This window comes from Gopherus flavomarginatus, chromosome 3 (genome assembly GCF_025201925.1).
Source record: "Gopherus flavomarginatus isolate rGopFla2 chromosome 3, rGopFla2.mat.asm, whole genome shotgun sequence".
Classification (NCBI taxonomy): domain Eukaryota; kingdom Metazoa; phylum Chordata; order Testudines; family Testudinidae; genus Gopherus; species Gopherus flavomarginatus.
In genome coordinates, this window is record NC_066619.1 from 27,590,360 (window position 1) to 27,606,747 (window position 16,388).

Consider the following 16,388-nt stretch of genomic DNA (forward strand, 5'->3'; position numbering starts at 1 on the left):
GTTCTTTGTGGAAAATTTTCGATCTATCGAGCAGTATTCACTTTATATTGTTTATTGTTTATTCTCTCCCCTGTTCACTTGTCCATACACTGTATTTTTTTGTCGTTGGTTTGTATTTTATTTAATTTGTATTGTAAACACCATGAAAAGGGGAGCTTCTTATTTGCTTGTAAAGTGTTGTCAACCTCTGTGCTCCTGTATAAATAACGAAACATTTGTAAATGGTTCTCTGAGTCTCCTCCTGCAGTTATAGGCTGAGATTTTCAAAGGTGCCTATCATGCTCTAATCAGACTTTCTCTTTATGCTATTCATTTTCTTCGTTTGTCCATCCACGTGATACCTTCCTTCTGAGGACATTTTCTTAAGCTCTGTATTTGTGAATTTATGGTACTTGCTCAGTAGGCTTTTGTGTCTTTTTAGTGTTGTCTTGCACTTCCTTCCCCCTTGTTCTTGCCATCCTTATTTGTCCTCAGAATGTGTATCTGGATGATCAGTCATCCAGATGACTGGTCAGACTATGACTAACTTTCTTACTCTATTACATTTCAGTTTAGATTGTATAAAAACTTGATTTATAGTATTGCAGGATTTAAGCATAAAAATGGCTCCTTAGTGTGTTTAAAAATATTGCCTTAATATATAGTACTTGCCTGGTTAGATGATTTTTTAAACTCTGTATATCTGCTATACTAAAAATGAGAAGGATTCATACTTTATTTTAAATTCTTTGTTTGGTTAATGTTTTAATGCAAGTGTTGCTTTGGATTTGTACCAATAAAAGCATGTGTGGATCCAACAGTCATAGATTAGCACACCTGCCAAGTGCTGAGGATCAAAGAGAGGATCATTGTTTGGGGGAATGGAGACTTTCACTGAAAGCCTGATTGCCTCTCCTGCATCTGATGTAGATTCTGATTTGGAGATGAGGGAGGTGAGGCAGAGCTCAGCTGCAGGCACAAGGGAAAAGAAACAGCAGAGCAGTTGCTTATGGGAGTTCCTGGCTTCATTCTTGTCAGTTAACTAAGAACCTGACAGAAATTTACTAAATTGATATTTACACAGTTTTCGTTATTTTACAAAAGCATGTTTGACAATGTTTTCTTATTTTAACAATAAAGAGTGATTCAATAGTGTAGCTACTAATATATCATAAAAATAAAACTGAGTTTTATATTCTTGTATTATATAGAACTTACAGTGAACTTCTCTTGTTGTTTATAAGATTAAAATCTCTGAAGTCATGTGGTGGCTCAGTACATTTCTTTGGTGTATCTTCTTAGAGATGAACAACTCTTAGGTCTGATGACACTTAAATAGTCAACTTATAAATGAAAACCAGTGCATCATGACTTCATGTAGCTAAATCCAATTAAACCTATTCACCTCTGAGATTTCAGATAGCATGTGCAAATATGTGCTACCTGTAAGGCTCAGAGATGAATATACTTCTTTTTTTTCTCAATTTTTAACCATCTCCCATTTAAAATATTTAGAAGGAAAAACTGTTTTGTTTAGAACTTCTTGATGAATGTGAAGAGATTCCAGATACAGTATTTCTGATTAATACATTTAGAGAGTGTTTAACAATACATATTGGCCATGATTTTTTAAAATTTGATCTATACGGACTTCTGTTTTGATCATGACCGGCTCCAGGCACCAGTGGAAGAAGCACTTGCCTGGAGCAGCACATGCTAAGGGGCGGCATTCTGTCCATTCTTGGGACAGCACAGTCCAAGCTCTTTATTTTTTTGCTTGGGGTGGCAAAAATGGTAGAGCCGGCCCTGGTTTTAATAAAGAGCAAGATGAATTGTTCCTTAAGGTAAATTTTAACTTTAGATTTGCTTCAATCAGTATTTGCGTAAGTAAATAAACTTGACATTCACCTAAATAAAACACCAATATTTATTGACACTAATGGATATTATATAGCTATGTCACCTGTTTTTAATATCTGATTTTTAAATCAAGACTGATGTTTTTCTAAAAATTATCCTCTAGTTCAAAACAGACATTAGTTCAGGGAAGTCTTACAGTCTGTCTTATACAGGCGGTCAGACTGGATGATCATAGTGGTTCCTTCTTGCCTTATAATCTATGAATTTATGGAGCTCAGAGGGCTTTTTGGAAAGTTTGGAGTTCTAGCAGCCATAAATTCTTCATGGATAGAGAAGCTAATATTCTTAAACACAATGCCAAGTGGGATGGTCTTTTGGAAGGGTAAAGTCTGGAGGACCAGGTCATCCTGAGAGACACTGAAGATGATGTAAGTGTAGAAATGCGAAATAATTTCTCTCGCAGGTCCATCTTCTGTCATTTAGCTTTTGGCCCATGGGGGGAGTGATGAGCAGCTTCTGTCTCCTGGGTAGCTCCTTAATTGTCTTTCTCCAGCCTGGTGTGCATGAGCCATTGCAGAAGTACAGAGCAGTGACCTTGCCTCCTTTGAGGTGATGTACATTTCAAGGGTGCAACAGCATAAAAGCCCCTGCATTGCTCAGAGAAAACGGAGATGCTCATGCATACTCTCCTTCCATTTTTCTTACACATGTAAGGGCCAGAAAATATTTAGACATTGTTAAAGATATGTTTTTGTTTTCATACATTTAATATTTTGATGTTCTCTTATGTTAACCTTTTTATGTAAATAGCTTTCCTATGTGTTTTAAATAATTGAATCTTATTCTGTAAACTTTGTTGTTAGTGCAGAGAAATGAATCTTTTCCAGTGATCTTTGTGATGATTCAATTATCATCCTTGGATCTGTGCATTCAGCATGAGACTTGAGGGAAACTGCCACAGTTCTAATGTTTAGAGCCTTTCAGGCACTAGCACAGGAGCCTTATGCAACACTCACTTGGTGACTTAGACTGGGCCACACATTTCCTGGTCAATTGCTCTCCTGGCTGATGTCAACAGTGGAGCTCCCCAAAGATTATCATGTGGTTCACTTTCCAATTTATGACAGCACCCTTGCTTCACAGTATCTCCCTCCCTTGCCTGTATCCTTTACAGTCTTCCTGATTAGCATTTTCTCCTGTCCCATAAGCATGTTGGTTCTACCTTGACTGACAGCTATTTGCAAAAGACCTATCTTGGCTCAGCAAAAATGAATGCATTATCCTGGTAGCTCTCTGTGACAAATTTGGATCTAAACCTTAATAGGAATAACTGTGGCTGATCCCATCATTCTAAGAGTCTGGCCACGAATAATCACATGGATCAGGGCACCTGCTTGTAATCCCACCCTGGGATCCTGGTGCTGCTTATTGGCATGGAGATAGAGTCAGAGGCATTGTGTTTCTCCGCAACTATATAAAATCATCCCAGCTTCTCAGGAGAAGTCTGCCATAAGGACTTAAAAGTTTAAATGGGAAAAAACTGTGATGTGGTATGCTCAGGCCTAATGTGAATTCTTCTGAATGCCCCATTTAAAAAACTGCTTGACTGCCTTCTTTCTTTGTCTGAGGCTATATTTAAAAACTTATTCTATATGGATTCATCTGGCAGTTATTTTAGTCTGTCATGAACTAGTTGAAGGTAGACCAGTGTTGGTCCAGCCCCTATAGGGATTGATGCATTTAGAAATCATTATTAAATAAACCTTGGTGTTGTGGGATGATAATAATATAGTCATTTTCCAGGTGGCAGTGACTTCACCTCCAAGTGTGAGTGTGGGGCACCAGTGTCTCATTTACATTCGTATTAAATTTTCATTGATAAGATAGTTCTATGGATGCATCCTAAATTTATTCTAAAGTGTTCTGCCTTAATGACCAAGTCATTCTAACAACATTTCTCCCACATCTGTCAGTGCTCATCCCAACAAGGCCTTTCTCCAGAAACTGAATGTGAAAATGACCTTGGACTTTTATCTGGAACTGACCAAAGCCCTGCAAAAGTCTTTCTAGCTTCTTCTTGTCACATAGATACAGTAGATTTTGCTGTTAGCAAGAGAGCTATGTCTAAATAACTGTCTGATTGCATTTCTCCATGCTACAGCTTGGCAGGTCTGCAGCTTAAAGATCATGTCAAAGCTCATTCCATTAGGGACAGAGCAGCCTTGGATGCTAGCCTCAGATCTGTCCCTATCCAAGAAATTTGCAAAGCAGCCAAATGGTGTTCTTTGCACACATTAACAAAGCACTGGTGCTTTTGTTTTAGCATCTGACACAATAATTATTGTTTTTCATGTTACAGAAACAAACACTTCAGTACTACTGGGATGGGCACTATTAGAAACTCCTAAAATTAATAGATATTCCCAAGACAGGGAGTTCAAACCCCTTGTTCTCTTCTGCCCCTCCACCTTCCCAACCAACATAGATTTATTCTGGTCAAAATATTTTTATTTAAATTTGATACCTTTCAACAAGCTTTCATGTTGAAGAGGTATCTTAGTCCTTCATATTTTATTTACACCCACCCACCCACTGCTGCTTTCATTCAAAGACATGCCACTTATCTTGATTTTCTTTTATTACCGTCTGTTACCCATTTTTCCATTACATTTTATTTTAGATACCCTCTTTAAGCTCTTTAGTCTCCATGAGCAGGAATCCACTGTGATAAATATCTTTGGAGAAAAGAAAATGACTTCCCTCTAATTCTTGTGCTCTAGTTGTGTGCATTTCTGTGCATAACCACTCACCCCACCCTTTCCATCATAGTTCAAGGGAATTCTGTAACTTCTTATCTAGATTTAATCTAATACTTGTTAAAATGACTTTTATTTGCAAGTTCCTCTTCTCACCTTTGTAAGGAACTGACCTGGAATGCAAGGAGGTCAGCTAGTTGCCTTAGTGAGGGTTCTGTGATGTGCAGGACCTTGTTGGTGCCTCAGAGACTCAAAATTCTAGAACTATGAGAATTTCTGCCTCCTCTGTTTCTGGAAATATATACCCCAGAGTGATAATCCATAGATATGCACATCTCTCTACACACAAGAATTACAGGTAACTAGCCTTCTTTAACACAGAGTTAATATGACATAACTACCAAAAGGGAATAAATAGCATAACTTTGATTGACTTGCTGATTCATACCACGTTTATCAAAGACACATGACAACTGCTATAAATGGCTTATTGTGAAGTAGTTCTGGCTTTTACAGTCACAGTTGTATTGGAGGGGCTGTCCTGCAGTGTGTCTCCCACAAGGAATTCTGGCTGATTCAATCAGAATTTCAGTAGAAACAGGAGTGTACACAGGAATAAAAATGTGGCCACTTTTGAAGGGGCACTTTCTATGCCCCCTGCGGCTGGAGGAACTGCCTCCCTCGTCCTGCTCCACACGACCGGAGGACCTGGTTCTCTCCACCACAGCCCTGGGGCTGGTGGTTCTGGCTCTCTCCTCCAACCCCATTCCCCATGGCTCCAGGGCCAATGGAGCTTGCTCTCCCCCTGTAGAAGGAGGAAATGGATACTCTCTGCAACCCCAGGGCAGGAGGAACTCGCTGTCCCCACCCTGGCCCTAGAGGAGTTCTGTGCCACTGCTGATTGGGGAGGGGAGCAGGAGAACACATGCAGCAATTTTGGTTCACTTATAATGGGTGAAGTGTGTGCACCATCTGTAACTGGTCAGCTGGCTGGTGCAGAAAGTAGACTGAGCATTGGGATTAATTTCTGTCTACCTTTCCTTTCCCCTTTTCAGGTAGCTAATGCCTGCGCTCCATGCTTAGCTGCTGTGTGTCTTTTAAGGAAAAGGGAAGAGCTCCTTATGCTCTCTCTCTCCTCCTCCCTTGCACCCATGTAGGACGAGCTGTAATCTGGCTCCAAGTATCTTATGTAACATTTGAACTGTTCCTTCCATTTTAACCTTTGTGATTTAGCTTATGAAAAGTCAATGAAAATTAAATTGACAACTCCCCACCCCTAAAAAAAAACGCTTACAGCCCCAAAACCCCACAAGCACAGGAAGGATTAAGGGGTTTCCATTCTGCTAGAAACAGCTAAAAGTCATAAAGTAGATGTTGATTGGACTTTGCCACTGAGGAAAAGTCCATGACAGTCTCATTGAAGCATACAGTAAGGAACACTACAGGTGGTATTTCTCATTATTGAACTTGAAGTCATTACTTTAGGCACAAACAGCTCATTCTTTTCATGTAGCACTCCCACCCCATTAAACGTGCTGGTTCTTTTCTGCATTTGTTTTATTGATTTATTTAGCTTTTGGGTCCCTGGACAAAAATTAAGTTCCTACAAATATGTAGTTCTTGACTCTTGTGTGCTAACTTTTGTCATTTATTTGTTGTTTGTTTCATAGGAGATGATACATTAAAAACATGGGATATCAGGCAATTTAAAAAACCTATTAACTCAGTTGAAGGTCTGTCCAGCTTCTTCCCAATGTAAGTATTTTATTTACTCCATCCAGTAGAAGCAGCTGCAGAAACAGCCAAAGCAGGGATAGCTGTAGTGGGAGGTGAGGGTAAAAATGGGGGCCAGTGGGGGCCATCCCTGGACCCTGAACTGTTGAGGGGAAACACCCCTCCCCCACCACCACCACCTTCAAGCAGTCAGGAGGCACTGGGAGCCAGGTGGTGCTGCCTTCTCTCCAACCTCCCACCATCTGACCTTGGGGGGAAAACTGCAGAGGAACCAGCCAGACACTCCAGTCATTGAGCAGCTGCAGAAAGAAACCAAAGCTGGGACCTTCGAATATTCAGACAAGTTTTTACAGTTTTAACTCTGACCTGTGCAGATTGGCTGTTAGCACCAACCCTCTTGCTCCACCTCCATCAGAGTCACTTGCCCCTCTCACTTTCCATTCCCCTGCACTGTCACCTTCCCTTCCATTCAGTGTCCTCTCTCCTTTCACTTTTTTTCATGTAGTTTATTGCCTCCTAACTAAGCCCATCCCCGAAAAATGACAATAATTGTGCAGCTAACATGATTGCTGTCATCACATAGTTCACTCTGTTTGAGTATGCTGTCCCCTTCCGTACCCTGTGTCTGTGTTGTCTATTTAAATTGTAAACTCTCCAGAGCAGGGACCATCTGCTACTCTGTATTTGTACAGTGCCAGGCACAATGGGGCCCCACTCTTGGTTGGTCCCAAAGCACTGCCCATAATAAATATGATTAATAATATTTAATAATAAGCAGCTGTAGTATGCAGGAAAGTAGGTAACTGGACATTATATGTAACCAAGGGCGGCTCTAGCTATTTTGCCACCCCAAGCATGGCAGGCAGGCTGCCTTCGGCGTTGTGCCTGCGGGAGGTCCCCACTCTCATGGATTTGGAGGTGCGCCTGCAGGAGGTCTACCGGTTCCGCAGCGTCTGTGTACCTGCCACCAAATTGCCGCTGAATCTGCGGGACCAGTGGACCTCCCTCAGACAAGCTGCCGAAGGTGCCTGGAGCCACTGCTGTATGTAGCATCTATATGTTGAAATGATTGTGTTTGAGCTCTTGGAGGGCGAGTATTGTATTTATTTTATTATTTTGATTTGTACTGAACACCTAGTTTTAGGCACAGCCAGTTACAACTCTCACTCAAGATTTATAGTTTTCAAATGATGTCTCAGAAATAAGTCAAAGACGGATTCAGTCTTGGACTTGGAACTCTTTCCGTGTTTCTAGTATTGAGAGAAAGGAAGGAGCATGTTGTAAAATAGTTTTGACCATCTACTTACAATTGCTGTAAGTGACTAGGGTGTATAGCCCCTGGCCTAGGGGCTCTAACTGAGCGGAGGTGTTCAGGGACAGGAGTCATCAGACAGGAGTGGGAGTCAGGCCTCTCCCTACTCATGTGCAAAGTACACAGCAGTGAAGGGCACCAGGAAATTGTGCCCCATGCAACTGCCTGCTCCTCCAGCCCCTGCTACGCCTCTTCCCCATGGCCTCCGCCCCTGCTCCACTCCAGCCCCGCCCCCAGGCCCTGCTCTGCCCCCAGCCCTGCCTCTTCCCACCCCTGCTCTGCCCCAACTCCACCCCTTCCCCAAACTCCCCATCCCTGCTCCACCTCTTCCTGTCCCTGCTCTGCCCCCACTCCACCCCTTCCGCTGAAGACTCCAGAAGTGGTCAGGCCTGCCCTCACCGGTAAGTAGAGTGACCCGGCTCCAGCTTGCTCCGCTGCCCTGGTTCCCAGCCACGCCGCCAGCAAGTGCTTGGGAGTATTTCCCCCTATCCCCCCAAGCCTGGGAGCCAGGGGAGAGGAGTAGGCTGGGGCCGAGTCATTCCACTTCCCACAGGACGTGGCCAGCCCCCCCCACTCACCGCAGAGGCCTGGGGCGGGGCCCCACACATCCCCCCAATGGGGGGTGGGAGCTGCGTAGGACACCAAAATAGCTAGAGACAGTCCTCGTTGGAGGAATTGCAAGCCAAGGTCCCATAAACAAGAGTCAGGGTCAGTCAGGCCAGGGTTGGACACCGAAGATCAGAAATAGTACCAGGTTAGAATCAAAAGGCAGAATCAGAGTCAAACTGAAGTAGATGACTGGACTTCAGAGGGAGTACCAGGCTAGAATCGAGAGGCAGGAATCAGGGTCGAAGTCAAGCTGGAATCAGAGACCGGAGATCAGGAGATGAGGCAAAGTCTGGCACTGCAGTAAGCCAAAGTCTGTGTGGGTGCCCAGACAACCTGGTGTTAAGTAGGGGCGCTTGGCCAATTAGAGGACCACAGGGAACTATCATTCTGGGTCTCTTGGGTGGTACTTCCTGTGGCACCTACTTGCCACAGTGTTCCCTGGTTGTGCCTCTGCATGGCCTCCTGGTGACAGTGTGGGAATATCAGCTGCCCCATGCTATACAGAGCTGGGTCCTAGTTCCTTAGATTTATAATTGCAGTTTAAAATTAATTTGACAAATATTTCATTGGTGAAAACAGATTTCATGACCTACTTATTTGTTTGCTGATTTGGAAACTGCTGATTTTTTTTTGTTTCCAGTGCTGAAATTTTGATAAGACTTCTGAAAAAGAGATATTTTTGTTAGTTTTGCCAAATTTGAATATTTTGTGCACAGCTTTATTTGTACATATGATTTTAGTTGTCAGACATAGTTAAGCCATTGACAATAGGTTAAAAAAACCTTTTGTATTAACAGATAAAAGGCATTGTCTTGAAGATTTGTTTAACTGTATTTGTAATGATGTTCCCAAAACATATTACAGGTGTACCCATTGTGATGATGATTTATTTTATCTACAGGACAGATTGCTGTTTCAGCCCAGATGATAAGTTAATTGTCACGGGCACCTCTATTAAGAAAGGAGGTGGCAATGGGAAGCTTATTTTCTTTGAACGGGAGACGTTCCAGAAAGTGTATGAAATAGAAGTCACAGATGCTGTATGTATTTTATTTTTCTTCTAAAGTAGAATTCAATATGTAAGTTAAATCAAGTGATCTCTTTATTTTTGCATTTCACACATGAAAATTTAAGGTGGCACTTCTCATTTTTATGTGCATATAATTCCCATTAACATACATGTAATCTTCATTAACCTTAAATCTCATTTTTGAGAGCATCCCTGAATGAAGACAGTGTAGAATTCTCTGGAAAAATGCCACCTTTATTTATTCTACTTTGATAGCCACTCCTATACGAGATATGTTCCCCCAGGGACTCTTCAGTTGTGAAGCCATGTATAAGTCCCAAAATTCTAACACATATGCCTGTGCCATTGAATCCACTGGTTCTCATGTTAAAAGATTCAGCTCTCTTCAGGGGAAAACTCATATTTGTTCCCAATAGTTGGCGGTGTCAGCGCTATGGGTATAGCCTGGGTAAATGCAGAACTCTTCACGTTCTTGTGTCAAAATGTAAGTCACCTATCTGAAACCCTTGGACAAGGAATACCCTTTGTCAGCGGTAATATGCAGTCTTAAAATACTTGAACCTATAATACAAGAAGGCTTATGTGTATGACTTGAACAATCCAGCTATTTCCTAATACAAAAGTGAAGACTATATCATATAAAACAAATTGCCATAGTAGTGTACACAGGCAAGAATGTAGATTGTAGTAGTCAGGGAGCGGAACAGAGTTGTGGATGTCTGCGCACCAAATATGAAACGTCCACAATGTTGATAAGAGAATATCGGGTGGCCAATTATGTGCCCCACTAGGCCTACTAAGCCAATTCATAGATTCCCCTTTCTATGACAGGTGCCTCCTATTGACCCATCTTCTTGAGACATATCAGTCTTCAATGGCACAGCCCAACAAGGCTCTAGCTGGAATCCATTTACATTGAGACTGATATTTGTACAAGAATTTTCTTCATTAGATCCCATTTTCTGATCTTACTTGATCCTGCAGTGAAATCTGCCTGAGGCTGAATTTATTATAGCAAATACCTCTGTGTTGGAAGACTTGGAAATCAAAAACACAGAGAATTAAAGAAGAAAGAAAGAAGAGTGAGGTTTGAGGGGTAAAACTTTTTTATTCTAACTCACATCTTATATATAGCAGTTATACCGCATTGGAGTTTTACTTCAGTATTAAATAATTTCTCTAAAGAAAACATTGATGGGATTCCTAGACTTTGGTCTCACATACCTGCTATGAGACAGGCCAGAGTTCACCCTAGCTTTCAAAGATTTTTGGCCTTTTTGTGGCACCAGTAGTACAGCCTCAAATATCAGTACATCAGTACCCCCTCTAGAAAGAACATCATGACAAATCAAAAGCATATTCAGCTCTGTAAGTTAAAACATGGGTGACAGGTGCTGTGAGTAGCCTCTCTGGGGCATAGGGCAAATGATGAAAATGACACTAAAACTCCAGCAAAACTGAATTTGAAGTCCACAGGAGTGAGGGTCTGGAACTGGTCTTGATGGCTGCATCTCCTACTGGCAGGCAGAGAGAGCTCATTTTACAATAGCAGTCAGAAGAGGTTTGTAGAGACTCCACTTGAGCTTTTTGTTCTACAAGAGTCGGAATCTTGGGTGGTCTTTTATAGAAAAGTAGTTTCTGACCTGTTAATCTGTTTCTCTGAAAATGTCATTTGACTGTATTTCTACTCACCCACCCAAGTTCTCTGAGTTTGGAAGGGAAATAACATTTTCAGTGACTGACTTTTTTCCTGACAGTCTTGCCTTAGGATTATTGGAAATTTTCAAATGCATGCAATTTGAGGAGCTATCTACTTCTTACTCATCTAGGCACTGAAACAGGATGTTATGGACTGGTTATTAGGCCACTGACAGTTCTTGGAATTCGGAGGAGTGAACTGCTGTTGCCTCAAAGGGCCAAATATCTGAAAAGTGTGGAGAGGATTCCAGCCTGTCTCATTCTTGGGAACTGAGACCCACGAGTATCTAACTAGTCCTTTTTAAAAACTGTAGTAAATTACTTTTATCCATAAACATTTAGTACTTCTACTTTTTCCCAATTTGTAGCTTTAAAATTTAAGATGAATATTCTCTTAGTTTGAGTATATTCAGTGGATAAAATGGAACACTGGAATTACTAAATGAAGAATTAAGATTTACAAAAGCTGATCTTATGACATAATTTTCTATGGGCCAGCACTAATAATGCCTCTGAAATTGGTCTGTCCAGACTCCAACATCAACGCTGCACATCTAAGAAAAACACAGTTAAACATATTAGCATTCATCTTAAAAAAAAAAAAGAAAAGGAAAAAATTACTCTAAAATGCCATTTTAAAATAAAAGTAATCTGTTTTCTCAGTGCCTTTCAGTTGCTTGCACAATTCAGCTTTTTCATTAGTGTTTTCTTTTTCTTGTTTTTCTCAAGTTGCAATGTAAGATGAAATATAAACAAATTGAGGAATGTTGAAGAATGAATGGATTTTAAAGGCATACAGAGTTTCTGCAGCTTGCAAGTTGTACGTGCTGCTTGTTAGAAAGATCACGGGCTTGTAAAGAGATAGATTAATATCTTGTCTGTGGTTTACAGAAAGATTCTTTCAGCAGTTTGGTACAATTTACTTGCTTTCTACTGAAAGATTTCACAGTGTTTTTTTCCTCTGTTGTCACTTAAAAATATAAATAGAACACTTATTGTAATTGAAGATGAATATGTTCTTCAAGATTGCACATGTCCATTCCACTTTAGGTGTTTGTGCACTCCACTGGCACAGTTGTCACGGAGTTTTCCCTTAGCTGTATCCATCAGGGCTACACAAGTGTCCTCTGCTGCTTCACACTCCATGCTCAGGCATAAATAGCTGAGCCGCCCCAACCTTCCTCAGTTCCTTCCTACCACCCGTGATGGTTTTTGGAGCTCCCTCTCTTTGCTTCTGCAAGTGTTTGGGCAAATCCTGTGAATAGTGACCTTTGTATAGTTAGTTTGTAAATAATTTTTTTGAAATTATTGTTTTGTGTGGTTCTGGCACCCGATCTGGATACTGGCCTTGGTACAACGATATGCTGCACTCTCCAGGTTTCAAGCCCTGGCACTCTTGTGATAAGGGAATGCCTAATAGTGACCCTCATCCCAGCTGTGAGACCCATACTGGACCTCAGAGCTCTCAACAAATTTGTCAAGAATCAGAAGTTCAAGATGGTCACCTTATCAACGATCATTCCAACATTGGAACTACTACACCAACATCTAGAAAGCTCCTGCTCAAGGGAAGTGCAAAAGGTTCTGTTACACAGTAGAAAGTCCTGCGCATGACGTACTTACCTGCAGAAATGATCCAGCTTTCAGATTTGGTGCATGTCTCAACAAATTTCCCCAATATCTGTGGCTCTTTCACGCATCCTAGACTATGCTCTGACCCTTAAAAAGTCAGGATTATCTCTAAACTCTTTTAGGATTCATGTAGTAGTTATAACAGCCTTTCGCCAACCTATAGAAGGATACTCAGTGCTGTCACACTCAATAACTAAAAGGTTCTTCAAGGGTTTAATAAACCTCTTCCCTCAACCTCAACTTCCTACCCCCATGTGGGATCTAAAACTGTTGCTGAAAGGGCTGACTAGGCCTCTCTTTGAACCCATGACCGCCTGTTTGATAACAAACCTATCAATTAAAACAGCCTTCTTGACAGCAATTACCTCAGCCAAAAGAATAGGAAAGATAACAGCTCTGATGCTGCATCCCCCTTACAAAGTATTCTTTTCTGACAAAGTTACTCTCAGGCCACATCCAAAATTCATCCCTAAGGTAATCTCCCTGTTTCACATGAATCAATTGATTCACCTTCCAGTCTTCTACCCAAAACCCCTCACCAAGACAAACAGAGAGGCTATACTTCATAACCTAGATTTCAGGGGAGCCCTGGCCTTCTACCTTGATAGGACAAAGGCCTTCAGGAAGTCCCCCAGACTTTTCCTTTCCATTGCAGAAAGATTCAAGGGCTCACCAATATCAGCCCAAAAAGTTTCTAAGTGTGTCTCGAATTGCATCGGACAGTGCTACCAAATTTGCAGGATGACCCCTCCAGACTCAATCTGTACACACTCTACAAGATCAATCTCCTCATCTGTCGCCTCCTTCAAGAACGTTCCTATCAGAGACAGCTGTAAGAGCAGCGAGGTGGGCGTCAGTCCACACTTTCGCAAAACATTATGCTATCACGGTGGACTCTGCCTTTGATGCCATCTTCAGCTCCATGGTCATCTGTAACTGACCCGACACTGAAGTCCCAGCCCTCCAGAAGGCTGGTGATGCTAAATTTGGATACATGATTCTCCAGTCCCTGTTCAAATAGACTCCAAACCCACCTCCAGTTGGGACTGCTTGTGAGTATTTTACAGTAGAATGGACATGTGCAATCACTTGAAGAAAAAATAAATGGTTACTAACCTTTTAATAACTCTTGTTCCATGGCCCATCCTCCTTTCCCTCTATCAGTCTGTCTGGTAGGAAGGAACTGAAGAGAGTCTGGGACAGCTTGGCCCTTTATGCTTGTGCATGGTAGCTTGAAACAGCAGAGGGCACTCATACTGCCCTGATGGGTACCAGTAAGGAAAAAATATCTGACAATTGTGCATTAGACTGCACAAACACCAATAGTGAAATGGACACGTGAAACACATCTTGAAAAACAACAGTCACAGAAAGGTTAGTAACCATTTTTACTGTTGCCTAAAACTTCAGTTTGTCTGATTTACTGGGAAGAGCTACTTGTTCCGTTTCTTATATATATAGTGTTTAAATTAGAGCTGTCAAGTGATTTAAAAATTAATCGTGATTAATCGCACAAATAAAAAATTAATCGCAATTAATCTCATGATTAATTGCATTGTTAAACAATAATAGAATACCATTTATTTAAATATTTTGGACGTTATCTACATTTTCAAATGTATTGATTTCAATTACAACACAGGGTAGAAAGTGTACAGTGCTCACTTTATATTTATTTTTTATTACAAATATTTGTGCTGTAAAAAACAAAAGAAATAGTATTTTTCAATTCACTTCATACAAGTACTATAATGCAATCTGTTTATCATGAAAATTGAACTTACAAATGTAGAATTATGTACCAAAAAAACTGCATTCAAAAATAAAACAAAGTAAAACTTTAGAGCCTACAAGTCCACGCAGGCCTACTTCTTGTTTAGCTTGTTGCTCAGACAAATAAGTTTGTTTACATTTGCAGGAGATAATGCTGTCCGCTTCTTGTTTACAATGTCACCTGAAAGTGAGAACAGGCATTTGCATGGCACTGTTGTACCAGCGTTGTAAGATAATTACGTGCCAGATGTGATAAATATTCATACGTCCCTTCATCTTCAACCACCATTCCTGAGGACATGTGTCCATGATGATGACGGGTTCTGCTTGATAACGATCCAAAGCAGTGCAAACCGATGCATGTTCACTTTCATCATCTGAGTCAGATGCCGCCAGCAGAACACTGATTTTCTTTTTGGAAGGGTTGGGTTCTGTAGTTTCCGCATCAGAGTTTTGCTCTTTTAAGACCTGTGAAAGCATGCTCAACACCTCATCCTTCTCAGATTTTGGAAGGCACTTCAGATTCTTAAACCTTGGATCGAGTGCTATAGTGATCTTCAGAAATTTTACATTAGTACCTTCTTTGCATTTTGTCAAATCTGCGTGAAAGTGTTCTTAAAATGAACAACATGTGCTGGGTCATCACCTGAGACTGCTATAATATGAAATACATGGCAGAATGTGGGTAAAACAGAGCAGTAGATATACTATTCTCCCCCAAGGAGTTCAGTCAAAATTTAATTAACACATTTTTTTAAACAAGCAAGAAAGCATGTCTTCTGGAATGGTGGCCGTATGAATGTTTATCATATCTAGCATGTAAATACCTTGCAATGCCAGCTACAAAAGCCCCATGCGAACATCTGTTCTCACTTTCAGGTGACGTTGTAAATAAGCGGGCAGCATTATCTCCCATAAATGTAAATCAACTTGTTTGCCTTAGTGATTAGCTGAATAAGAAGTAGGACTGGGTGGACTCGTAGGCTCTAAAGTTTTACATTGTTTTGTTTTTGAGTGCAGTTACATAACAAAAAAATCTACATTTGTAAGTTGCACTTTCACCTTAAAGAGATTGCATTACAGTACTTGTATAAGGTGAATATACTGTTTCTTTTGCTTATTTTTACAGTGCAAATATTTGTAATAAAAATAACAATATAAAGTGAGCACTGTACACGTCTGTATTCTGTGTTGTAATTTAAATCAATATATTTGAAAATGTAGAAAAACATCCAAAAATTATTTAATAAATTTCAATTGGTACTCTTGGCATCCTGCTCTTAATTGTTTTATCTTGTTAGACTGACCTCACACTTGGTAAAGCAACCCCCATCCTTTCACGTATTTATACCTGCTCCTGTATTTTTCACTTCATACATCTGATGAAATGGGTTCTAGCCCATGAAAGCTTATGCCCAAATACATTTGTTAGTTTCTAAAGTGCCACAAGGACTTCTCGTTTTTTTTTATTGTTTAACAGTGCGATTAAAACTGCTATTAATTTTTTGAGTTTTTAATCACGTAAGTTAACTGCAATTAATTGACAGCCCTAGTTTAAATGTGTAATTTACAGTGTGTATGTTTTGTGTTTATTAGTGCATATGTACTTGGATTTACAAACTGTGTGTGTGTGCACGCGCTTGTTAAAAGAGAGAGTGTGAGTACACAAATGTATGTCAGTTGTTGACAAAGGACTGAATCTGTTCACCAGGCTCATGCAAGTAGTCTCAGTGACTTGAAGCAGGATTTAGTCAAAATTGTTGAGGAAAAATTGCATTGTTAGCGCTTTATTTCAACAATGAAGTTAAAATAATAGGACTTATTAAAGGTAATTATAAACCAGCTCTGGTGGTACAGTATATGTATCGGGAAGAAAAAAATAACACTACTCTGTAGAAAGTTTAAACTGTGCAGATAATACAGTTTTTATAGCTGTTTTGTGTTGCTTCCATGTTTTTATAGTGTTCCAACAATATAGATAATTCAAAAATGCTAATGGGCAGTA

General features: G+C 40.5%; 1 protein-coding gene across 2 annotated transcripts in view; it reads left to right on the forward strand.

Annotated features, from left to right (window-relative positions):
* The window catches only part of WDR70 (WD repeat domain 70), a 265,622-nt gene that overhangs the window by 216,785 nt on the left and 32,449 nt on the right, over positions 1–16,388 (forward strand). For both annotated transcript variants that reach the window (XM_050943791.1, XM_050943792.1), the window contains exons 12-13: positions 6,266–6,350; positions 9,152–9,290. In XM_050943791.1, coding sequence (XP_050799748.1) covers positions 6,266–6,350; positions 9,152–9,290 — 224 coding nt within the window. The remainder of the gene's footprint in view (positions 1–6,265; positions 6,351–9,151; positions 9,291–16,388) is intronic.